This window comes from Pogona vitticeps, chromosome 1 (genome assembly GCF_051106095.1).
Source record: "Pogona vitticeps strain Pit_001003342236 chromosome 1, PviZW2.1, whole genome shotgun sequence".
NCBI classification, from domain to species: Eukaryota; Metazoa; Chordata; class Lepidosauria; order Squamata; family Agamidae; genus Pogona; species Pogona vitticeps.
This window is the reverse complement of record NC_135783.1, coordinates 315936675-315963816: the sequence shown is the minus strand read 5'-3', so window position 1 is coordinate 315963816 and position 27142 is coordinate 315936675. Positions and strand designations below refer to the sequence as shown.

General features: G+C 40.3%; 1 protein-coding gene and 1 long non-coding RNA gene across 19 annotated transcripts in view; both read left to right on the top strand.

The window, feature by feature from the left end:
- The window catches only part of RALGAPA1 (Ral GTPase activating protein catalytic subunit alpha 1), a 208115-nt gene that overhangs the window by 69077 nt on the left and 111896 nt on the right, over window positions 1-27142 (top strand). For 12 of the 18 annotated variants that reach the window (XR_013544636.1, XR_012082600.2, XM_072986374.2 and 9 more), the window contains 3 exons: window positions 19917-21467; window positions 23214-23338; window positions 25421-25634. Coding sequence is in view for 16 of the 18 variants with exons in the window: in XM_072986374.2 (XP_072842475.1) it covers window positions 19917-21467; window positions 23214-23338; window positions 25421-25634 (1890 nt within the window). In the remaining 2 variants the exon portion in view is untranslated. The remainder of the gene's footprint in view (window positions 1-19916; window positions 21468-23213; window positions 23339-25420; window positions 25635-27142) is intronic. The other 6 variants (XM_072986380.2, XM_078392415.1, XM_072986379.2 and 3 more) reach the window with 1 other exon arrangement.
- Window positions 13299-17428, top strand: LOC144588900 (uncharacterized). The gene is made up of 2 exons (XR_013544652.1): window positions 13299-14371; window positions 14522-17428. It is a non-coding gene; the product is annotated as an uncharacterized LOC144588900 (long non-coding RNA).

The window sequence follows — 27142 nt, the reverse complement described above, 5'->3', positions numbered from 1 at the left end:
AGGTTTGCAGTTATAGTCTGAAGCAGTATTAGCACTCATTAAAGCCTAATTTGAATGTCTGCAGCTTCTTCCTTCTTTTCTTCTTAAGTAGCCAGCTAAGTAAATACAGATGTTAAAGGTAAAGGGTCCCCTTGACATTTAGTCCAGTCATGTCCAACTCTAGGGCGCGGTCTCCAAGCCTTGGAGCCAGCGTTTGTCCATAGACAGTTTCCATGGTCATGTGGCCAGCACGACTAGACATGGAACACCATTACCTTCCCACCGAGGTGGTACCTATTTATCTACTTGCATTTTTACATGCTTTCAAACTGCTAGGTTCGCAGGAGCTGGGACAAGCAACGGGAGCTCACTCTGTTGCGTGGATTCAATCTTAGGACTACTGGTCTTCTGACCTTGCAGCACAGAGGCTTCTGCTGTTTAACCCGCAGCGCCACCACGTCCCTAAATACAGATACCCTGCCTTAAATATAAGCTGCCATGCAATCCCCTTTGCTCCATTTGCCATTTTTTCCTAGAAAAGAATTCTGGAGAACTCAAAGTTTAACAGTGTTTTATGACATTTGATTTGGTCTAAAGCACATGTTGTTCTAATGTGGGTTTTGATTTATTTTTCCTTTTGACCAATACAAATAAATTTTTTTGTTTGCTTCCTAAGCAATAGATATATTTTTATTTACTGCCCAGTTACAGTGAAATATGCATTGTACAGAGGCAGACAACAGAAGTCATAAAAAGACTGAAACAATTCACTTTGAAAAATTGTTGTATGCTTTAAGTCTGTTTAGCTGAGGAAAAAGGGCCAGGACATTGAGACATGATAGAGACATATATAACTGTATGTGGTGTAGAGAAAGTAGATAGTGAGAAGCTGTTCCTTTTCTGTCCCTTAATACTTTAAACAAGTGGGATCATCTTTTGAAACTGAATGTTGTGAGATTCAGGATAGAATAAAGGAAGTACTTCTCTGTACAGTACATAATTGCTGTATGGATTTCACTTCTACAAGATTTAGTGATGGTGTACAAGTGTATATCTTTAAAAAGATCAATTTGTGGAGGTTAAGGTCATATGGCTACTAGTACAACTGGCTATATATTGCCTCCAGTTTTTCAAAGGCAGTGTACCTCTTTAGATTATTTGCTGGGGGTGTGCAATGGATGGTGTAGTGATACTTCTGCCCTATATATTATTTGTTATGAAATTTGTGAAATATGCTTGAAGCACTATGGCGAGGTATATAAGCAGCACGCTTTCTGCTTTTGCTTTTTGCATGTAATATAACGATATAACAAAGGAGAACTGTAGAGTATGCCCATTCCAACCAGTAATGCAGTCTTCCAGGATACCCCTTTCCTCTCCCTCCACTCCTTTTCTATTTCCCCCTTTCAATGGTCGATCAGTGCTCTGTGGTTATTTTTCATGCTCAATTCTCCCTGATCTGTTTTGAGGAAAGGGCTCTATAAGTTAAAACCAGCACTTTGAAGTGTGTGGCAGCCAGTGGAGCTGGTACAATAGGATTGTGCTATCCGTGTAAGTAGCCCCAGTTGCTTCAATTCAGACACCTTAAAGTTTCCAAATACTTTCCAAAGTCAGTCCCATGTAGAGCACATTACAATAATCCAACCAGAATGTAACTAAGGCCTGTGTCAAAATGGCCAGAGCCTGCCGGGGGTTTGTAACATTAAGAAAAGCTGTGTATTTCAATTTTAAGTTAGAAATGGCAACATGTGGCCATCCCAATATATTTGGACTGCCAGTTCCATCAGCCAATAGTAAAGGATGCTGAAAGTTGAAATCTAACAACATTTGGAAGACTACAAGTTGCCTATCCATCTTTTAAATATTTTTGAAGATGCAGTGTCACTGATGTTGTGTAACTGATTAAATTTTGGCTAAGGGTCAATCAGTGAGATGAAATTACTTGTGTCTTGGAAGTTGTAATTATTGTCAATGCCAATGAAAATATTTTTTTACATTGTTACGTCCAGTTTTCCTACAGTTCCATGTTGTAAGAACATCTCACTTCACTCCATAACAAATTTGCATAGTTGATCATCATGACCACAAGAATAATTACACTTTTATCAAAAGATTGCACTTTTATCAAAACTTGCACTTTTGACCACAAGAATAATTGCACAACCACAAGAATTGCATGACCACAAGAATAATTGCACTTTTATCAAAAGATTGCACTTTTATCAAAACTTTTATCATTACTTGGAAATTTCATTTAAAACACTTACCAGTGTAGCACTTACACAAATACTTGCCAAGGTGTACCTATCTAGTTACCTGAGAAGCTCTGGTTAAATTTAACACTCTTCAGTTTGAAGTATCAGTTTAGGACTGGGTTATTACATCTCTTTTAATGTGGCATATTATTTGCATATAGGAAGATAGATCTCATAATTTACTGTCCATTTATAGTAGGTTTAAAAAAAACACCCACAAACAAAATGGAAATTAAATGCTGTAGAAAGCCTAAGGATATCTATATATAACCTGTGAGGTCCGTAAAACACTGTACCATTGTGCTCAAATTATATTTAAGATTCTGTGCCAACCAAATTCAAAGTGTTTCTTTCTTAACCTTGGAATTCTGCATGTTTGGATAACAATAGTATATTGGCAGTTGAGTTGTATACAGGAAGAATACTGATTTAGCTGCAGCTGGAAAGCCAGAGGAAATGAGGAACACCTTCAGTGGGCTAAAACATTTTCTCCCCACACATTGAATCTTTGAATCAAACTCTTAAGAATGAATCCAGCAGGCTCGTCCTGCTGACAGAATGGCATTTATCAGCAGGATGGATTCTCCCCTGCTCTGTACAACCCAATGCTGTCCTTCTACAGTAGATTTTGGAGGTTGTATACTAGGTATGTAATGGATAGTGGGGGGAGGAACTCCTGTTAGTGGATGTAGGAGAAGTGATACCTGTATTAAACCACTAAAAAAATTGAAACTATTTGCAAGTTTTTGTGGTTAAAATCCATTTCTTCAGCTCATGTACCAATATTGCATAAAAATAAACGAGAGTCCTAAAATTCATGAAGTCTGCCATGATGAGTTCAGATTCTGGCTGCAAACTATGACGGGGTGGTGGTGGTTCACCCCTGTAAATATTGGGTTGGAAGTTTCCACTCAGCTCTTCAAACAAAGAACTGCCAAAGCAATTTGCATATATCCTCCCCTCACACATAGCTCCACTGCCTTCCAAGAGAAACACCAGATTACAGTACTGGACTTTTATTTATTTATTTATATTTATTTATTTATTCAATTTCTACCCCGCCCCTCTAGACAACGTCTACTCGGGGCGGCTTACAAAAATTAAAACACATTAAAACAATGTAGAAAAATAACTAACATAATGCAATTATTATAATTAATATTATCCAAGATGGCAGAAAAAAGGGGGGAAAGAACTTAGGTGACCCATTATCCATTATGTGAGTGGAAATTCATTTGAACAATGCTGGATTTAATGCACTATCTGTGTCCTAGAACAGTGGTTCTTAACGTGGGCGATAATGCCCCCCAGGGGGCAGTTTCATTTTCCAGGGGCGGTAGAACAAAAAGGGGTGGTGTGGGGGCGGTGGAACAGAAGGGGGGAGGTAGGGAACGCTGGATCAAACCAAACCTGTGAAGGCAGCTGCAGCCGCGGTGCTGGCAGTGGATCCGGTGCCGCCACCGTCAGACAATCCAGCTCTTTCTGCCTGCCACGTCTCGCCTTTCTCCCTTAGAGGAGCACCAAGTGTGGATTGGGTGGGAGGAAAGGGTCTCTCGGTTCCCCATCCTCGCCTGGTGAAGCACTGCCTTGCCGCTGGGTGGGGAGGGAGAGACAAGCACCATTTGTCCATTCTGCCATCCCGCCCACTTTCCCGCCTGTTGCAAGGGAAGCACGGAGAGAAACGGGTCGGTTTGAGGTGGCGTGGCAGGATTTCTAGGGACAGGGCTGGCTCGGGTCGTCCTGGGTGAGTGGGAATTTGGCAGCTTTTCTGGCTTTTGTTGGTGTCCTGTTGTGGCTGGCTGGCTATCAGGGGGGAAGAAAGTTCACCTGGCCAACTTTAAATGGCTTTGAGGGACATCGAACTTGAGATCTTCCCCAGTCTTTTGTGTACACGGGTGTGATGTGCCTCTATGTGTAAATCCTCTGGGAGAGAAAGCTCTCAAATTGAACTGAGAGAGCTGAGGGCAAAATCCACGGGGCTGTCATAGAGAGACAAGCAAATGCACTGCAGAAAGTCAGCCGCTCCCCTTTCTCCCTGAACCCTGAGGATCCGTTCAGTGAAGGCGAAAAGGGCAGCATGTCAGTGGCTTGAGTATAACAGTTTGCTTCAAGAAGGGGGTGGCAGGGGCGCTCCAAAAGGTTTAGACTACAACTCCCACAATCCCCTGCCCTTGGCCTACCTTCCCGCCCATTGCAACGGAAGCGTGGAAAGAAACGGGTCGGTTTGGGGTGGCGTGCCATCTCTCATTGATCTATTCAGCAGTTCAGTTGTTTATCGTTCTGTTGGGTACTTGGAAAGTTGTTTTTAAGGTAATTTGTTATGGATGTTGTTGTAACTCTCCTCCCCCAAAGTAATTTGTGTGAGTAAATGTTGCAAAGAGTGTTACTCATTACTTTCTGACTACTGTAAAACCCTTAGGACTGTGAAGTGATTGGTATAAAACTTGAAAATTCTTCTCAAAATCTTCTGAAAAGATAATGTGAAAATGTTTCATTAAACAAGTTCCGTTTGTAAAAGGTTCCTTCGTTCAACAGACTTTTGCATTATTCTAACAATGCTCCTTGAATTAAAAAAAAAAGAATTTGAAACTGCTGCAAGGTAATATACAACCCTAATTTGCTTCTCTATTTCCTTAATATAAAGTCTACTATCTACAGAATTTCTCTCTAACATTGCTCTGCTTTTTTTAAACAAAATATTTTGAGACCCAAGTAGGTTGCTATCTGGAATTTAGGGTTCAGACAGCAGCAAAATCAATATTCCTTTCCTTTCAGACAAATACTCTATTATTCTAAGATTCTCTGAATCTTAAAATTCTGTTAGGACTTGTAGCTGAAGTGACAAAACCAATTGCTAGCATATTATTGCCAGCAATGGCAATAATATGCCAGCTGACATATTATTGGTCAGTATGAAAACTAAGTCTTTTGGTGAAACTAGAATGGGCCATTAATACATAGTCCTGACTATGTTTTCATCAGGATGTAGCCAGAAGCCATGGAGACATTGTTTTTAATTGCCACCCTTTAGTATCAGAGGTAGTTTGTGGAAGACAAAGTGAAACTTTTATCAAGCTGCATTTTTCGAGCTTTGGAATACACAGGCTTGTGTCCAGTAAGGATCAGCTTGCTGGTGGAAGGAGAAATTAGGCTGCTTCCCTACCCCAATTTTCTTTATCCTGTGCTGACCTCATTCTCCATTACCACCACACCAAGCTCAGTTACCCAACTCACACTTAACAGCAGATCTGAAGTGGTCTACAAGAGGGAGGGGCATCACTGAAAACTGTCTCCTTTCCTCTTCTGAAAGGGGACAGTGCTTTCTATCAGTGGAGTGACTTCCACTGGATAAAAACCTCAGCACCCTTTTTTCATTTTCATGTCTTGTTTTGTGTTTTGCCCATGGGTGATTGATTGATTAGGCATCCTTCAGTCTCGAGAGACTATGGTAACGTGCTCTGTATGGAGGACTTGGAACAGCATATCATGTGGCTGAGAAGGCCAATTTGAGAGTGACCATCCCTTCCACACTGAACACAAATACAGTATGTCCCCTGTCCAGATCCCTGATTTTGCTGCTTTCGGGACTGCCTCTTTGCCTCGGCCTGCTGGACAAGGGTCACTTCAAATTGGGAGAGGGTGTGATGCAACGTCTGCCTCCAGGCTGGACACTCAGATGTCAAGGTTTCCAATCTGTTGAAGTCCATTCCTAAGGCCTTCAGATCCGGCTTGCAAATATCCTTGTATCGCAGCTGGGGTCTCCCTCTGGGGCGATTTCGCTGCACTAATTCTCCATACAGGAGATATTTTGGAATCCGATGTCAAAGGGATCTGATGTTGAGCCATCAAAAACTACGGTGCCCTTCATTCCCCCATGAAAGGACCTGATGATGTTAAGGAGTCGAGGTGGACATCCAATCTTGGGAAGTATTTTAAAAAGGGCCTCCCTGCTAACCAAATCAAAGGCCTTTGTGAGATCTATGAAGGCCACAAAGAGTGGCTGTTGTTGTTCCCTACATTTCTCCTGCAACTGTCTGAGGGAGAATACCATGTCAGTGGTGGATCTATTAGCTCGAAATCCACACTGTGATTCTGGAAAGACTCTGTCTGCAAGGACCTGGAGTCTCTTTAGCACAACACGGGCAAGCAATGCTGAGAAGAGAGATGCCAGGGTAGTTATTGCAGTTGCCCTTGTCTCCTTTGTTCTTATACAGTGTGACGATGTTTGCTTCGTTTTTGAATTCTTGTTGTGCTCTGTAAAACATTTTGTGTTTCTCTTTGTATTGTACTGTACTTTTTAACGTGCACTCCAGTTCAATATTATATTTTGATTTCTCAGTTTTATGGCTTACATTTTTTGTGCTCGTCGTGTAAACTTTTTATGTAGAGATATATATACAGTGGTGCCTCACTTGACGACGATAATCCGTTCCAGCAAAATCGCTGTACAGCGAAATCATTGTCAAGCGAAAGTAAAAAACCATTAGAAGGCATTAAAAACTGCTTAATGCGTTCCAATGGGGAAGACACCTCATCGTCCACCGAAGATCCTCCATAGGGAGGCCATTTTCTGGTGCCTGTAAAGCGAGCAATCAGTCCTAAACACAGCGGGGAGCCATTTTGTGACCCGTAGATCAGATCAGCTGTTTCAAAACCATCATTAAGTGAAAAATCGGTTCCCGAAGCAGGGAACCAATTGTCATAAAGCAGATTTCCCCCATTTAAACATCATTTTGCGATCGCTATTGCAATCACAAAAAACTCATCGTAAAGCGGATTCGTTGTGGAGCGGGGTAATCGTCAAGCGGGGCACCAGTGTATATAATTTGTCTCTCTGATTTTTTGTTGCTTTCCTTCTGTAATTTTTTTCTTTGTGTCTTTTTAACCTTTTTTATAGTGTGCATGAATAATTAATTTAATTTCAGCGTTTTCGTCTTGAAATTTTTAGTTCCTGCATTGCGGTTTGTTTTTAAGCCCTTTTTATATTTCTTTTTGCATCTTATAATTCACTTGTAACTAAATCATTAAATGCTACTGGTTTTTTTGGGCATTTCATTTTCTTGCAGTTGAATTTTATTTTCAGGGGTCATTGGATTTAAGTGTCTTGAATAAATAAATAAATAAATAAATAAAGAAAGAAAGAAAGAAAGAAAGAAAGAAAGATATCGCAGTGGGGAGGGGGGCAATGATAACTTCCTCAATGGCTCAAGGGGGCATTTCTTTCAAAAAGGTTAAGAACCACTGTCCTAGAATACAACATTTCTCATAATTTAACAGGTAGTGATTACACACTGTGAGACCCTGCTTATTTTAAACCCTTAGCATCACTATACACACAATTAAATTAGTTATTTCCAACCTCTAGGAAAAAATGGGTTCACTATCCTATAACCAGTTCTGCAGAGCCATGGAATCTTGTGAGTTGTCTGCCTGCTGTTCTGCTACATTTTTCCTTCAACCACTTGGTCACATAACCTTTGAAATGTAACACAAGGTTTGTTTGGTGAAATAAAATTTTCTGTGAAAGGAACTCTGTGCAAAGGAAATACTCCTTTTCACTGCCATCCTCACTCTCCCTCCAAAGTACTCAGAGAGTTCTGCAACCCACAAAAGGAGATATTGGGGGGATTGCCGCTCCCCCAGCATTCCATTAACGTATTTGCTCTCCCAGCATTCTCCTTCATATTTATTATTGAAGGAGAAGTAGTTGGATATCACCCTTTGTAAATCTTTCCAGCATGATATGGAGAAAAGCACTTGATTGGCTCCATTTAAAGTCATCAAATTTTTTACCTCTGCCCCATAGACTTTACTAGAACTGTTTCATATGAAAACAGCTTGGCTCCCAAAGTCAATCATACAGAAGTCTTTCCAAGCCCTATGTAGAGATGCCAGGGATCGAAATGGAAGCTTTTTGTATGCACAACACTTGCTGTACCATTAAGCAGGGGAACATCCCATAAAGTTCCCCATGCTGAAGATTTATTTGACAGCAAGTACTCATGTGGTATAAGGGACGTGGTGGCGCTGTGGGTTAAACCGCAGAAGCCTGTGCTGCAGGGTCAGAAGACCAAGCAGTCGTAAGATTGAATCCATGTGACGGAGTGAGCGCCCATCGCTTGTCCCAGCTCCCGCCAACCTAGCGGTTTGAAAGCATGCAAAATGCAAGGAGATCAATAGGGACCACTTCGGTGGGAAGGTAACAGCGTTCCGTGTCTAAGTTGCACTGGCCATGTGACCACGGAAGATTGTCTTTGGACAAACGCTGGCTCTATGGCTTGGAAACGGGGAAGAGCACCGCCCCCTAGAGTCGAACACGACTGGACAAAAATTGTCAAGGGGAACCTTTACCTTTACTCATATGGAAGTTCTGTAGGGAGATTATGAGATCTCTGGTTCTTCTGAATAATGAGATGGAAGAAAGTATTTTTTTTCCACTGCCGAAAAGAATTCTGTCTGATTGCTGCTTCTCACTTGTGTGCTTTAGTTAAGGGGGAAGAAACTGGGGAGAGAAGGACAAATCTTTGCACACAATTTCTCTTTCATTAAGAGGAGATACCTTGGGTCAGATTAATTTTTGCAGGAATATTAACATGCTAAAATAAAGTAGATAAGGTCCTAAGGTAAACATTTTCCTTTGTTTTGGAGACTAGTTAAGCATACAGCCCTTTCTCAGGAGGCTTAATATAATCAAAACTAATAACAGTTCACAAAGTAGCAGAAACGCAAGTCAAGATTTCAGAACTCTGGATTTTTAAAAAGCCAATTTTAATAATATCAGAACAAGGATAAGATAAGTAAGGTCCCATGGCAGGAGATCCTAACAAGAAAAGGAGTCCAAGAAAAGTGGGAGCTTCTTAAAAAGGCAATTCTAAAGAAACAACTACAAACCATTCTCACAAGAAAGAAAGGTGTGGGACAGCAGAAAAGCCTGGTGTGACTTCACAAAAAGCTCAGAGTGGACCTGGAAAACAGAAAGAAACAAATAGGAAGTGGAAGGAAGGCCAGGCCACAAACGGAGAGTACAGACAAGTAGAAAGGAATTGCAGGGATGGCATTAGGAGAGCAAAAGATGAGAATGAACTGAGATTAGATAGAGACACTAAAAGCCACAGAAAAGCATTCTTCAGATCTGTAGCAAAAGACAAAGAAAAGAAATGTGGCTGAGCTAAATGGAAATGGAAAAATGATAACAGAAGACAAAGAAAATTAGAATTGCTCAATTCCTATTTTAGCTCATTGTTTTCCCAAAGCACAGACTATGATCCTCCAAACAAATATAAAGTGCAGGTGGAGGGGATAAGATTGCAGCTGGAAATTGATAAACACATAGTTAAGAATTGCCTTATTACCTTGAATGAATTCAAATCTCCAGTGCCAGGTGAACTGCATACAAGAGTATTGAAGGAACTGGCTGAAAAACTCTCAGAACCACTGTCCATTATTTTCTTGAAATCATGGGAAATGGGTGAGTTGCCAGATGACTGGAGGAGAGCTAATGTTGTCCCTATGTTCAAAAAGGGCAAAAGGGAGGAATGTTGTACCTGCAGACCAGTCAGCCTGACAATCATTCCAGGGAAAATTCTGGAACAGATTATAAATGGTCACTATGCAAACACCTGGAAAACAAGGTAGTAATAACTAGAATCCAGCACTGATTTATCAAGAAGAAATCCTACTAGACTAATCTGATCTCATTTTTTGATTGGGTGACCTCCCTGGTAGACAGAGGGAATGCTGTAGATACAGAATATATTGACTTCAACAAAGCTTTTGACAAAGTGCACCATGATATTCTGATTAGCAAGCTAACTAGGTGTGCGCTGGTTAAAAGAACAGTCAGGTGGATACACAGTTGGCTACAGAATTGTACTCAAAGGTTGATGATTAACGGCTCCTTCTCAAACTGGGAGGAGGTAACAAGTTCAGTCCTGAGCCCAGTGCTGTTCAATATTTTTATTGCCCTGAATCAGTGAATACAGGGAATACTAATCAGATTTGTGGATGACACAAAATTGAGTGGAATAGAAACAAATGATATGGATAGGCCTGAGTACTGGGCTGAAAACAGCAGAATGAAATTTAACAGGTATAAGTGCGGAGTACTGCACCTAGGAAAAAGAAACCAAACACACAGTTACAAGATGGGGGATACTTGACTCAGCAATACTAAAAGTGAGAAGAATCTTGGAGTCATTGTAGATCATAAGCTGAATATGAGCTGACAGCATGATGTACCTACAAAAAAGGCAAATGCTATTTTGGGCTGCACTAGCAGAAGCATAGTCTCTAAATCCTGTGAGTACTAGTTCCTCTCTATTTGTTACTGGTTAGGCTTCATCTTGAGTGCTCTGTCTAGTTCTGTACACCGAACTTCAAGAAGGATGCTGACAAATTGGAACAAGTTCAGAGGAGGGCAACAAGGATGATCAGGGGACTAGAAACCAAGCCTTGTGAGGGAAGACTGAAAGAACTGGGCATGGTTAGCCTTGACAAAAGAAGACTGAGGGGAGATATGATAGCACTTTTCAAATACTTGAAAGCCTGTCATACAGAGGAAGGGTAGGATCTTTTAATGAGCTCAGTTACAGGAAGTCAGATTTCTGTTGAATATCAAGAAAAACTTCCCAACAGGAATTTTTAAAAACTAGGGATAAGGTAATGAGTACTAAAGGTAGAGGGGGATATGGGGGGGGGGAAGAGGGGGAGGAGAACACAAAATGTACTACCATCCAATCTGTTTGTTCATGTCGACTTTTCTCCTTTCTACAATTTAATTGCCCTCCAGGTTTCAACTTACAATTACATCTTAATCTAATTCTATGTTATTCAAGCGCTGTCTGGTGACTCAAGCCATTTATATAATAAATCCCATCATTCAGTTGCCTTTTGAAAAACGTCCGAACAGTTAGAACAGTATGGCAGTGGAACCAATTATCTCAAGAGGTGTTGAATGCTCCAACACTGGAGGCATTCAAGTGAAATTTTAACAACCACCAGGCAGATTTCCTTTGATTTTTATTCCTGTACTGAGCAGAGGGGTGGACTTGATGGTCCTATAAGCTCCTTCCAGCTTCATGATTATATGATTCTATGATAATTAAAAGCATTTTTAAGAAGTAGTTGTAAGGGACAAATTATCCAGTGTGCTGTAGCATGATGGACTAAAACTCAGGAGAACTTGGTTTGAATCTCTTCTTGGCTGTGGAAATTAATGGAAGAAGGTGGAACTGGTAAAATTATTCCTTAAATATCCCAATTACCTTGAAAGCCCTATTAACAATAATCATGTGCCATCAAGTTCATTCTGATTCATGGCGACTCTTTTCAGGTTTTTCCAGTTAGAAGATACTCAGAAGTAGTTTACTTTTCCCTGCTTCTGGGAGGGGATTGTGTAGCTTGCCCAGGGCCACACAGGCCGATTACTTGCAGGAAGCATAGTGGGGACTTGAACTCCCAACCTCTGGCTGTGCTACCAGATAGCTGAATGACTGAACTACAGTATCTAGCAGCTGTAAAGCCCTATTAGTGTTACTGTAAGTCAATTCCAACTTGACAACACATAATATGAGAACAAATTGTAAAGAATTATTCTTATTGTAAAGGAGTGAAACTAGTATGGTGAGAAGGTAAATTACATTGGCCCTAGCTGATAAGACCAAACTCTGGGAGGCAGTGGAAGACAGGAGGGCCTGACGTGCTCTGGTCCAAGGGGTCACAAAGAGTTGGGCATGATTTAACGACTAAACAACAACTTCTGATAAGATGTAACTTATGGACCCCTGATCACAGTTTGAAAAGAGCTGGATGGGTTAAACTTGAGTTGTATGGAGATAGGAAAGGAGTATCCATCCTTAAGATGATTTCCCTAATTATAGCTTATATATCTAATACAATATGAGATTTGTTTTTGTTAGGCACATTGCTGGATCCATAGCGAATTAGTTCATTCTTAAACTATGTCATTTCCCGTAGTGATGTAATTGACAACAACAGAGAGTGTGTGAAGTTTCAGGGAAGGATAAATCTGCTCTTATCCAAGACATGGGATGAAACTGGTGTGTTCTCATAGTAGCGTACTGAACTTGATTGCCATGTTAAATTAATTTTCTAGTTCCTATATCAGTGATCTGTGGGATAGATAATAATTTTCTGTCAATGAGGAGACAAGTTCAGTACGTACAGGTGAAGCATATGTTGTATCCGTATCTAGGTGTTTGCTAGATTTGGGGCAGGGACATTAATCTGTCTTCTGGTTTCATGTGTAGGCTTTAGATGATGGATGGATATTTCTTTTTCAAGAAGCTGGAAGGCAGTCTGATCATGCCTTGTAGAAGTAAGTTGCTATTGAATAGGAAGTTCAGTTAGAAACAGCTGCGTAGACAGGATTGAAACAAAGATGTGGTGAGTTTTGAGATTGTGTAATACAGTGATCCCCAACCTTTTTGGGGCTGTGGACCGGCTGGGGGGAGTGAGCTCCATGAGCGGGGGGGGGCGGAGGCACCCCCATGCTCATGCAGTGGGCATGTTGTGCCTGTGTGTGTGTGTGTTGTGCTCTCAGGCATGCATGTGAGTGCGACATGCCACCGCCTGCATGTCACACCCACTGCAAGCATCATACACCCACTGCGAGCATAACACGCCTGCATGAGGGTGTGGGGCAGACCTGGACAAAGTGCGGCCCATGGGCCACATATGGCCCGCGAGCTGCTCATGTCCGGCCCACCAGTCGTCACTCCAGCCCTAAAAAAGTTTAGGGAATTAACTATGTCAGCCTTGTAGTTTGTTCACTGCAGGACCTCACCCAATGGGGCTTATTACTACCCACAAATTGGGGGCCTATTACTACCCAACTAATGGGGGCCTGTTTTTAAGTAAAGTTGGTTCGGCCCCCGAACACAGTTCAGATTTTTCATGTGGCCCCCTATAGAAATTAATTGCCCACTCCTGGTGTGGGGGGCTGGTGGAGATCCATATCCGCGGCCCAGTTCCGGCAAGCCCACGGACCGGCACTGGGCCACGGACCGGGGGTTGATGACCCCTGGTCTAATGTAACAAATATCTGTTTAGTTCACAAAAGAGTACATGTGGTTGTCTCCAGGGTCGAAGGACACCTCTGTGCTAAAAGAGCCTAATGTTGCTGCCTTCCTTCACCTTAAAGGCTCATACTCAAGGTTCCCTCTAAGGTGTGCAGCTGCACAAGTACACAGGAGTCCGCCCCTTCCATGCAGCTTTCTGCCTCCACACACCCACAGTGAGCTTTTCCAGGCCCTTTGGTTCAAGTCTCAATGGAACCTGGGGGGGAGGGGAGTTGTATGCAAGAGGGGTAGAGCCCTAGCAGGGCTGAAAATTAGAACGCTGTTCCTCAGTTCCTTAGTTCCTCATCAGGACTTAGTCCTATGCTATTTATTATTGTTATCTTTCAGAACAAGTAGCTGAGTGTTTGGAGTAAGCTGAATGCAAAGCCAAACAAAAAGAGAAGATTACATAGTGGAATCAGACTAAATCTATTTCTCATTTTAATCTTAATTCAGGAAAGCATTTCTTTATTCTTTTTAATTCAAACTGGCATTTATGTTGGAGTTTTTAAAAAGGATTTTAACTTGCCGGGAGCTATTATTTCATGTCTTTATTACTGATGTGTTTTTAGTTTTTAAGTGTGTTTATTTTATATCAATTTTATTACTGGCAGCTTCCTTGACTACAATTCTGAAATAATATGAATTTAAATAAGTAAGTTTTATATACTGAATCTGGTGAAACTGTTCTCTGTTATCTAGAAAGCAGAATCCAAGCACGCATGGATAAGAATAGATGCTTGTAGGATGGAGTGTGCTATTCAATAAAATTAAGATTGGGGCCATTTATTTGCCCACTTGGTTAGGCTTACTCATTGGGGATTGGCTAGTGACTCTGACTCAACCCCAGCAGTGACCTTTAGGGGACTAGGATCCAATTATAGTAACCAGGACATGGACAGATGGACTGTGAGAAACCAAGGATGGGTTTAGGACTAAGGGATGTGTTGGCCTGCTTATTACTGAAATAAAGTTTGTTGCATTTGATTACTAGTCTGCTGAATCAAAGGAGCTCATGTTGGAGGAGATAGCACTACCACCCACCTCTAAGAGAGAGCAGTAGGGCTCACATACACTTGCAACATCTGTCAGTAATGAAAGAGGAATTACTGTCAGAGATCAGTAAGTTGTAGATTGTCACCTAGTGGAGCTATTAGCCATATTATAATCAAATATCAAGTTGCATCCTGCTTGAATTGTAGGATGTAGGTACAAAAAATCCTTGGGAAATGGTTTTGGTGGTCTTCACACAGCAGTTGATGATGATAACAACAACATACCTTCCAACAACATTCAAGCTCCTCACAGGAGTACTTGCAAGATCTATGTATACATACTTAACTGAAAACTCCCTATATCCAGCTGAACAGAAAGGGAACTTTAAAAAGTGAAGAGGAACAAAAGATCAACTGCTTGATAAAGTGATCCTGAAGAATGCCAAAAGACGAAAAACAAACATGAACATGGCTTGGATAGACTATAAAAAGGAATTTGACTCATTGCCACACAGCTGGATTAACACCTGTCAAAATACGTTTGGGATTAGTAAAAACATTCAGAAGTTCTTCAAGAAAAACATAGAAAAATGGGGAACCGTCTTAATGGCCCATGGTGAAGAAATTGGGGAAGTTAATATCAAAAGAGGAATATTTCAGGGGGATTCTTTTTCACCATTGTTGTTTATCATCTCACTAATCCCCACAACCACCAATTTTAAATAAAATTGGACTGGGCTACTATATTTCAGAACAAGAAGGAAAAATCACTCATCTTTTATACATGAATGAACTAAAATATGCAAAAAGTTCCCCAGAGATAGAATCACTGCTAAACACTGCAAAGATTTAGTGAAGTTCTCCAAATGAAATTTGGAATTGACAAATGTGCAGCTCTCTCTATACACCGTGGCAAGATCCAAAAACTCAATGGAATAGAGTTTAAAAATGGCAATATTATAAAATCACTGTCAAGTGATGAAAATTATAAATATGGTGGAATACTAGAAGCAGACAACATCGTGCACACAAAAGTTAAAAGAACTGACAGAAAGAGAATACATCAAAAGACTGGAAAATCTTAAAATCAAAATTAAATGGTGGAAATACAATCAAAGCCATAAACACATGGGCCGTAATTCGATACCCAGCTGGAATAATAGATTGGACTCAAAATTAACTAGAATAATTGTATCAAAAACAACAGAAACTAATGAACATGCATCACACACTACATCCAAAAAGTGATGTGGAGAGATTATATTTACCACAAAAAATTGGAGGCCATGGATTACTGCAAATACAGGAGGTAGTAGAGGAAGAAAAAAGGAATCTAAATGATTATATCAGTACAAGCAGAGAAAATTTACTGAAAGCAGTGAAAATGGAGAATATTTTGAAAACAACAGAAAGAAAGGCTCAATATAAGAAATAACAATTTAAAAATAAATTAAACAGCTGGAAAAATAAACCACTACATGGACAACAACTGAGAAATATTGATGGAAAGCGTGATCATAATTCAACATGGGCATGGCTAAAACTGGGGACCCTTAAGAAAGAAACCAAAGGCTTGATTTTTGCTGCACAAGAACAAGTACTCCAAATCAATGTGATTAAAGCTAAGATCCAAAGAGTTAGTGCTAACATCAAATGTCGACTTTACCAAGAAAAAGATGAAACGGTCTCACACCTCATCTGTGAAAGTCCAAAGATTGCACAAACAGATTACAATGTTAGACATGATAGAGTGGCAAAGTTAGTGCACTGGTCATTATCAAAAAATATAACTTTGCCAGTCTCCAAAAACCTGTGGGAACATCAAGTAGAGAAGGTGTCAGAAAATGAGGAAGTCAAGATCTTGTGGGATTTCCAGAGCCAAATGGATAAACACCTTGAACATAACATACCAGACATGGTACAATGTGCCTTGCGTTACAAACTTAATCCATTCCAGAAGATGGTCATAACTCACAGTCATAAGTCAGGACGTTTGTAAGTGAGGCATTACTGTAGTAATATTATGAAGAAATGTCTGGATCATTGACATTGCAATTCCAGGGGATGCCAGAGCTGAAAATAAAGAATTGGAAAAACTAACCAAGTACGTGTTACAGGAAGCAACAGTTAGAACTGGATATGGAACTGATTGGTTCAAACTTGGGAAAGGAGTATGACAAGGCTGTATATTGTCCCCCGGCTTATTTAACTTATATGCAGAATACAGCATGCAAAAGGCCGAACTGGAAGAATCCCAGGCCAGAATTAAGATATCCGGAAGAAATATCAATAACCTCCGATATGCAGCTGATACCACTCTGATGGCAGAAAGTGAGGAGGAATTAAGGAACCTCATAATGAGGATGAAAGAGGAGAGTGCAAAAAACGGTCTGAAGCTCAACATTAAAAAAACCCCCAAGATCATGGCCACTGGTCCCATCACCTCCTGGCAAATAGAAGGGGAAGATATGGAGGCAGTGACAGATTTTACTTTCTTGGGCTCCATGATCACTGCAGATGGAGACAGCAGCCACGAAATTAAAAGACGCCTGCTTCTTGGGAGAAAAGCGATGAGAAACCTAGACAGCATCTTAAAAAGCAGAGACATCACCTTGCCAACAAAGGTCCGCATAGTCAAAGCTATGGTTTTTCCTGTCGTGATGTATGGAAGTGAGAGCTGGACCATAAAGAAAGCTGAGCACCAAAGAATTGATGCCTTTGAATTGTGGTGCTGGAGTTGGCTCTTGAGAGTCCCCTGGACTGCAAGGAGAACAAACCTATCCATTCTAAAGGAAATCAAGCCTGAGTGCTCACTGGAAGGACAGATCCTGAAGCTGAGGCTCCAATACTTTGGCCATCTCATAAGAAGAGAAGACTCCTTGGAAAAGACCTTGATGTTGGGAAAGTGTGAGGGCAAGAGGAGAAGATGACGAGATGGTTGGACAGTGTCATCGAAGCTACCAACATGAATTTAACCCAACTCCGGGAGGAAGTGGAAGACAGGAGGGCCTGGCATCCTCTGGTCCATGCGGTCATGAGGAGTTGGACATGTCTTAATGACTAAACAACAAGTACTGTACAGAGACCTGGCAATCAAAACATCTCACCTCTGGAAGAAACACACTTCATTGGGCCCTGTAGTCATTGGGGCTTTGAGAACAAGATCAAGAAATTTCACACAGTACTATAAGCAGTTGCAGATCTCAGAAATCACACCATCAAAGCTACAAAACCCAGTAATATTAGGAACAGCATACATACTGTGGTGCCTTGATTTATGTACTTAATCCATTCCAGAAAATGGTCGTAATTCGAATTGGTTGTAAGTCAAAGCACCATTTCCCATAGGAATGCATTGAAACCCCATTAATCTGTTTCAGCTGGGGGGGAATCATCAAAAAAGGGAGAAAAAAAACCTGCAAGCCCCATTGGAACACGTTGGGGCCAGAAAAAAATTCACCCCAAAACAAAGCAACACAGCAAGCCCCATTGGGATGTGTTGGGGCTGAAAAAGTATCACCAAAACACACACACCACAGCAAGCCCCATCGGAATGCGCTGGGGCTGGAAAAAAATGCCAAAAACCAAAACAACACAGCAAGCCCTATCAGAACGCGCTGGACCGGGGGGGGGGGAACCACACCAAAAAACAAAACAAAAAATCACAACACAGGAACATAACCCCCCCCCCAGCCCAAACCCACCTGGCAAAACCCTGTACTCACTCAGAACAGGCATTTTAAAAAGCAGAAAGCAGCACCAGGCAGTCTGAAGTCTCCTCCAACGCACTCTCTCTAACTGTTGGGGCGAAGGAGCTACAAAGAAGCAGCCTCTTCGCCAACCAAGAGTTAGTAATAAAAATTTCCTGCCTTTTTTCCCATCTTTTTTCTGATCATAACTCAAAGCTCCGGTCACAAGTCGAAGCAAAATTTTGCGGCTGGAGCTGGTTGTAACTCGAATTGGTCATAAGTTGGGACGTCTGTAAGTCGAGGCACCACCATACTGTGCCAATATTTAACAGATATTTGCGAAGGCTTTCATGGCTGTGATCTAATGGTTGTTGTGGGTTTTTCGGGCTCTTTGGCCGTGTTCTGAAGGTTGTTCTTCCTAACGTTTCGCCAGTCTCTGTGGCTGGCATCTTCAGAGGTCCTCTTACACCATTAATTGCTTTCTTGGGAGTATTAAAAGGTTGCAAGGATGTGTTGCTAAGAACACATTACACTCACTTTACATGCCACTTTAGGCTCTGCTGTATAATCCTCCTGTAAGGAGATATGAAGTGCTGCTACAACAGCTTGTGCAAGCTCCTTTATTGTGTATTATATTCAAGACCTTGTGTTATTGGGGCTTCTGCAGAAATTATGAACTAGAGTTCCTTTAAATGTTTAGCAGTTCATAAAGATTAACATAGCTAGTTCTAATTCTCTCCTTCCACTCCCACCTCTAAAGAGGCATATTTTGGCTGTTCTAGAACAGCGGGGTGGGGGGGAGAGGAGAAATACTTGTAAGTATTCTTTTTACCCCCTTCATGTTCTTCCAGGTACTACTCCCATCCACCCTGAGGGGATAAGTCGATACTTTGTCACAATTAACATATCATTTTGGCTGTTCAGAGAAAGGAAGAATGAACTTGTTTTTGTAAGCAGTAGGTTCAAGAATTTTTACTTTCTGTTGAACATTGTAATCCGTCCCCACAGTTTTTTATGTTTTTTTTTAGTGTCACTCACTTGTTTAGAAGATCCCAGTTTGTTTGTTTGTTTGCTTGTTTGTTTATTAATTGGAGGCTGAAAGAGAAGAGAGAGAGCACAAGATCCCTATGCTGGTTTTTACATAAGTAGAACAAGTCTGTGTTGGATTAGTTGAATCAGGAAAAACAATTTATGGGCTGGTACCTAGAACAACAACAAAACAAACTTGTCTTTGGTTTCAGTATCTGTATTTTCCTACATGGATTGCTGTTTGTGTACTAGCCTCTGTATGCTGAGTCAGCTTTTCCCAACTTGGTGTCCTCTAAATAAATTGGATTACATGTTCCGTAATGCTCCAACCAGCTTGAGTATCAGCTCTACTGGCTGAGGAATGATGGAAGCTGCAGTCTAAAATACTTCCTTGAGGAAAGCTAATTTAAATTCTGATTAGAAATGACAATTGTAGAATGAGCCATTTTTCCTAATTAGGCATTGTGATAAGTAATTCTTTCTTTCTGAATTTCTGTTTGAATTACATTCATATGTAATGGTGTATTGGCACAGTCCTAGCTTTGATAACATTTCCAAATCTCCCATGATCTTGCTATTTTCATGTATGTTAACATGTTAAGATTTTGTTATATGGTCTAACTCAGATGTATGTCACATTGTATTAGATAATGAGTATGTGTGAACACACGTGCAACATCTCTGTGTTTAACAGCATTTTAGTTTTTAATAGAGCATATTTCATTGTAGTTAAAATTATTTTGGATGTCTCTTTGAAGCATATTGCTGCATTGTAGTGGTGCACAAATAAAATGATACGAAAGCTTCTCGGTCTTTCGGCTAAGATCAAGTGTAGAATACAAAAGCAACTATGTAGATACAGCATGTACTAAATATATTCTTTTTCTACAGACATGGATGATGCTCAGATCCTACCACGTCAGCCTCGTATCAGACACTTTTCACAGAGTGAGGAAACTCCCAGTGAAGTTTTTGATGCACTGAATGAGGAACAACCACTTCCCCGCAGTAGCAGCACATCTGATATCCTGGAACCATTCACTGTTGAACGAGTCAAAGGTGCAGTTCCTGTCATTGACGGTTCATCCCATCATGCTCCAAGCTTACAGAGTTCCACAGAGGCCTCTTCAATATGTAGATCCACTGAAAGTCATGTTACTGATACAAATAGCAGAGAGTCCTCTCTGGAAGTTGGGGATAGTATTTATGACCATCTCTGTCACTTAATAGGTCCAGTAGAACATACAGATACAGCTTTTGAACAAAACCAATATGTTGACCTTGAAGGCGAAGATGATCTTCTTTCCTCTCTGAGAGAATACTTTAAAGAAAAAGAAGAACTTTGCAGTAGTGTTGAGATAGATAAACATGAGTCTTCTCCTCATGCTGTTGATGCAGGAATAAGTAGGAATGATAAATTGCCATTGGATGGAATAGAATACACAAACCAGACTGTTACATGCAGAAGTAGTACCACTGTTGCAGAAAGTGCTGATTGTACTGAGCTGCAATTGGAGCAAAACCAAAGTGGCTTTATCAGTAACATTGCACCTACACAAATAGATAGTTCTACAACAAACCAAGCTGATAAAGCTAAACAATTAAATTCTGATAAACACACCCCAGATCTGTCTGACCATGGGTCATGTAGCCCTAGTGACAAGGGAAGGAAGAGATCTTTGTACAGACAAGTGGCCACTGATGTAGAAGTGTCTGTAGAAACAATGTTAGCTGTAAAACATAAAAGTGCCCTCTTTAACGAAAAAATAACCAACACAAGTGTCATGCATGCAAAGAAAATGTCACATAAAGGCTTAGTTAACCCTGAAATGGTTCACACTACAGACATCAGCAAAGTGACACCAACTAAGAGAAGTATATCTGAAACAGTAACCCATAAGGCTAAAATCATGAAAATAGCAACTAAAAAACGAAACAGTGTCCATGTTACTTTTAGGCCATCTACTGAATCAGTTCAGTTTTATAATCCTCTAGAAAACAAGGAGGCCCCATGGAAAGCAAGACTTCGTAAACTGAGTGGTTTCAGTAGTGGGAGCGGTAGCAGCAGCAGCAACACGAGCACCAGCTCATCCGCTGTAGCTGTGATGGTCAGACCTGGAATATATAGGCCTATAGATGCGGCCAGCACAACTTCTGCTAATAGTAAACAGATTAAAGAATCAGGAGACATTCCAGCGATCACGTTGCAGAACGAAAGCAGTGGAATAAATCAGATGTCTAACCGTAGCTCACCTAAACCATCGAGTCAGGAGTCGGGACAGCAGCAGGGCTCCCTAGGTGGTGTTTATAAATCTGTTGTACATGCTCTTTCGAAGCCGAAGGCAAATGTTTCCTCACAGAGGCAGAGCAAAGTGCCAGCAGAGGCTCCACTGAGGGATCTGTACAGTCATGTAATGGGCTATTTTGGAAAGAAAGCTGCAGGTGAGCACTAACATTGTGCACAGCACAAAAGGAGAAAGGCAGCACCAGTTTGGCTTAATGCACCTGAAGCAAGCTCTTACAAAGCAATCAGAAGGCTTTGGGATGATCAGTGCTTTTCCTCTTTGGTTTTGCATGCGCATATGGCCAGCTGAACTTCTTTCCCAAGCATAAGTTACATCTGTCAACTTTAAATTACTAATTATCCTTTTAAAATATGTACTGAACCACTTTGCTGCTGAACTTTTTACATTAGGGAAGAGGAAGAGACAGTGAGTAATCTACCTGTGGATCCTGTCCTTACCCTACTTTCCCTGGCAGGCCTTGAAATCCAACCTTCTGCGTATAATTGGCATCTGTATCCTTTATAATAGCAAAAGTAGTTCTCATATTTCTAGTCTTCCTAACTAGTTGTCAGTTATTGAGCCAATTGCAGATTTAGATTTTCTTCCTCCTCCTTGAAAAAAAAAATTGAAACAAATGTCAAAATTGGACTATTTCATCATAATAATCCAGTGTGGATTTTTTCATTTCTAATTTGAACTGTTTCAAAACATGCTTTATTGCTTTGTGTGTGCATTCATTGGAATGGATGCATAGTTTTTGTAGCAACATCTATCATTGCTTTTGTTTTCCTGGGATCATAGAAGTGCATAAAGGTTCCATGGTAGCTCTCCTTGAGCTAACAATGAGACCTCTATGTGCTAATCAATGTGGTCAAAGCCGGCTGTCATTCTAATATACCATCTTAGTTGACCTATTAAGTAACCTATAGAAAACTATAAATTAACATTCAGCAGTGAGGTAGGTTTTTATGCTTCTTTTTGTTTTGTTTTTTACATTGTATGCTGGCATGATTAACAGATTGTTCTGTAATGCATCCTGCATTGAGACGTTAATGCCATCTGAGGGCAGTCTTCGTAAGCATATCACAACAGGCTGAGCAGTAATGCTGTAAATGATTTCAGATTGATTTATTTTAATACAACATTTAATAGAATCCCTTGGGGGAAAATGTTCAGTCTGGATTCTAGGATATTTAGGTAACATTTTGAATTTTAATGTTTGCAGTATTTTAATACCAAGACCATCTTGTTCTTCAGATTATAATAATTGCTTTGCAGTCATTTTAAGGGGTTAACAGTTTATTTTAAAAAAAGTTCAACTACAAAAAATTGAAAAATAAAGGTTAAGATATCAAACCTTAACAAAAAAATAAAAAAGCATAATTCTGTAAAATATTTACCAATCATTGACCATTTTAAAAATCTGCTATTCATTCTTGCACTATATCGTTTTGCATCATGTACTGTTTTATTCAAGTGTAATCTCTATAAAGTACTTCACTGACACATAAAATTAGGTGATACTTTTTATGTCCGTATTTTTCATTAGCATGCACTGGGATAGTTGTGAGAGATATTATGCAGTTGGTGATATGGAGGAATGAAGAACATATGCTTAAAGCAAGCATTAACAGCCTTAAGTAGTGCTTTTCTGTAAGCTTTCTTGCTCTTCAAGGTCACTGGAAATTGACTAACACTTGCTCAGTGGTGATGGTGGGGTGGGATATTTAAGGGATAAGAGTGATGTACTAATTCTTACAACTAAATCTGTTTGGGGAGAAGATACTTTTAACTGCATGTTTAGCAAGGTTTTTTTAATATTGGCTAGATCATTTAAGTATTATTACAAGTATTTGTTGTTAAAATTGTTCTTTACTATATACAGTCATTCATTTGCTTTTAGCCAATAGAGAGGATATGAGCCAAAAGCAGAACCCTCTTGGTAGTGATAATGGCAGTAGTAATACAAATATTCCTGACCTCATGGATGAATTTATAGCTGAACGACTGCGCAGTGGTAGTGCTTTGGTAAGCTTTTGCCATTCTCTTTTCTCTTAAACTATAAGATATAATGATGACGATTGAGTTACACAACTTCCAATTACTTTTGACTGTTAATGGTAAGTAATATAATGAAGTTCTTGAGGAAGATTTGGACCACAAATTCACTGTCTCCCCTTCCCCAACTCATTTTTAAGGAGACTGAATACCTGCTGAAACTCAGGCCAAATTCAGAATTAATCTCTTTTTTCTTTTAATAAAAACATATCCTTCGTTTCCACATTGATTTCAAAGTGTGGTTTAGGACCTCGATACTTGGCGGAACGCTTTCTCCCACCTAGATCTACTCGTATCACTAGTTTTAGCCAGGAGGGGTGGTTGAGGAGCCTAACACCGAGAGAGGCCTGGAAAAAAAACAAGAAACCGGGCCTTCTCGGCAGTGGCCCCCTGTTTGTGGAATAATCTCCCCTCCGAGATCTGCTTGGCCCCTTTGCTGGGTATTTTCAAAAGCCAACTCAAAGCCTGGCTGTTTAGCCAGGTCTTCCCTCTGGGCACCACCTGAATTATCTCTTATCTCCCATCTTGAATGATATGCTTATTGCTGTGAAATTGTTGTTGATATTTTTAATTGTTTTTTATTCTATTTTGTTGTGAGCCGCCCAGAGTAGATGCAGTCTAGATGGGTGAGAGACAAGTTTAATAAATAAATAAATATAAAATAAATAAACCCAATAGACTAATAACACAAAACAACAAACACAATTATACAAAATGTGCTTCTCATCACCACCAGGACCACTGGAAATATAATAATTCATTCTCCTTTTATGAAGCCCCATTCGCCTTCCAAAATTGCATTGATTCATGTGGAGATATACAGTACCTCCCTTCCCCTTTATTAATATATAATAAATGAATTCTCCCCAAATATCTGTAAAATTCTTATTTATCAACCCTTTCTTTAATTTAATATCACATGTTAAATGATCGTTAATAGCTGTATTCCAAACTTCTTTATACCATTCATTTAATTGAAAATCATACTTTATTTGCCAATCCTTAGTTACTATCAAAATGAATATATTTATCCCGAACCTTTAGTATAATTGTGTTCTTCCCAGTTCTCAAATTCTTTCAGATGAAAATGAAATGAAATCTGTATAGGCCAAGAATAATTTATCCCTTCTTGACATCAGAGCAGCAAAATCACTGTTTTTTGGAGAGACCATGACTGCTCTAACAGTACAGAATACAGTGGTGCCCTGCTTGACGATTACCCCGCTTGATGATGAATCCGCTTTACGATGATTCAAAGGGGTTTTTTCACTTAACGATGATCGGTTCCCTGCTTTGGGAACCAATTTTTCGCTTAACGATGGTTTTAAAACAGCTGATCGGCGGGTCGCAAAATGGCTCCCCGCTGTGCAAAATGACTCCCCGCTGTGTTTAGGATGGATTCCTGACTTTACAGGCACCGGAAAATGGCTGCCCTATGGAGGATCTTCGCTGGACTATGAGGTATTTCCCCCATTAGAATGCATTAACTGGTTTCTAATGCATTCTAATGGGTTTTTTACTTTCGCTTGACGATGATTTCGCTCTACAGTGATTTCGCTGGAATGGATTATCACCGTCAAGCGGGGCACCACTCTAGATTTCTTCAAGACCATAGGACAAGTAGGAGGAAAGTCAAGGGAGGCACAGAACCATCAATAGTGCTCATCAGTACATATGATCTAGCATAATGAAAATGTGATTAATTAAAACCTATGCTAAATCTTTGTAAATATTTTGACTTAATTGGGAATTGGGGTCTGTCTGTTAGTGATTTGCATAAAGTTACTGATTTGTTTAAATATTTGTGAAAGTACGTCTATAAATTGTGATTAAGAAGATAGTAAGAAATAATATTTGATTAAAATGGTACAGTACATACATGAACTGAAAAGGAAAATAGTAGAGCAATCATTTTAGGGAAACGAAATCTGAATATAAATTAGTGACTGCTATATCACTGAGTTCAGGAGCAACTTTCCGAAGTGTAAACATGAAAGCTTTTGCTCATTATAAACTTGTTTCCTTTGATTCTTTGAACATTCCCTCAACTAGAATGTGACAAGAAGAGGAAGCAGTCCAGGAAGCCTAGAAGTTCCAAAAGACCTTCCTGATATATTGAACAAGAGCCAAATGCGTGCTGTGGATGATCCAGGTGTGCCTTCTGAGTGGACATCTCCTGCCAGTGCAGGCAGCAGCGACCTTGTTAGTTCTGACAGCCATTCTGACTCCTTCAGCGCATTCCAATATGATGAACATAAATTTGAAAGCAAGTATCTTCTGCACCTCTTCCCCCTACCTATAACTTTAATATTTACCATCATCCTTTTTGCAGTAAACAACTTTAGGCAGAAAACGAAGATTTACGGTTGTATCTAGTGATGTTCTGTGCTAGAAGCCTCTTTCATTTAACAGATAGTTCTGTTAGCGGAAAGTGGATGGGGGGCAGTTTTCATGCATTCCTAATCCCCTACAACTCCCATGCCACCCCAGTTCCAGTGGGCCACCCTAATTTCTGCAGCAACCTGGAGGGGAATCCATGTAGTAGTAGAGGAGGGATTGACAGTCATCATTTGCTTCCCTATTCTGGCAACAGATATTTCCTTGAATCAAAGAGGATTCTGTCAGGAGGGATGCTATTGGATATAACAATGATGGCGAACCTATGGCACGTGTGCCACAGCTGGCACACAGAGCCCCCTCTGTGGACACATGAGCCATAAGTTGCCATCAAGAAATACTTACCCATCCTCCAATACCAGACTTTGGCACTCACTTCTGCTGGGTGCAATGGTGACCATTACCAGTCTAGCCCAATGGGGGATTGGAGGATCACTAAGTATTTCTTTGTTAATACCACCCATAGGGGGAAAACATGAACATTTAACCCTTGCAGTGCAGGAGCAGTTGTTTTTTCTAAGCTAAAACCTCAGCATTCGGGTTTTAATTGCAGTATTGGCACTTTGAAATAAATAAGTTGCTTTTGTGTTGCAGTTTGGGCACTCAGGCTCAAAAAGGTTCACCATCACTGGGATAAAACATTTCATATGAACAGCTTTCATTAGCAAGTTAATGATGTGTACACACCATTAAATATTCCCAGCTGTCTTATAGATTTTGATGCATGTAGCACTAAGACTTGGTCGCCCTGTATGATGACCTTTGTCTATTTTTAACTGAACTGTTAGTTCAGTTAAAAACAGACTCTTGCATAGTGTGGGCGGCATGCAAGTCAAACAAACAAATAAATAATATCTGTATAGTGGTTCATAAATGTGTTTAGTAGATGTGTAGCTTTGCATACTTACAGGCTCGTATAAATTTTCATGCTTAATGTGCCATGATCTGTAGGCTGAAATCTTGTTGCCTTAACTTGCACTGTATAAGGCTGATAACATCATGAGTTGTGGTGATTTTTCAGACATAAAAAATTTACATTTCACCTCCCCTAAAAGTGCAAAGGCTCTTGTAGGAACCCTTTTATCAGTGAGAGGCCATTGAAATCTATGGGATGGGGGGAATATTTTGTTTCTAAAATTTGCCAGGATGTTTTTACCAGTGGCAGATTTCCCCCATGCCCTGGCCTCCAGCATCTTCTCTGTTATGAAAGGTATCCCTTGAGAGCCTTGGTGGGAGAATGGGAAATTGGCACAGCTCCTTACATCATCAGACTTAAACATTTAAAGGTACAGGATTTCATCCATAGCACTGGTTCTTAACCTTGGGTTACTCAGGAGTTTTGGACTGCAACTCCCAGAAGCCTTCACCACCAGCTGT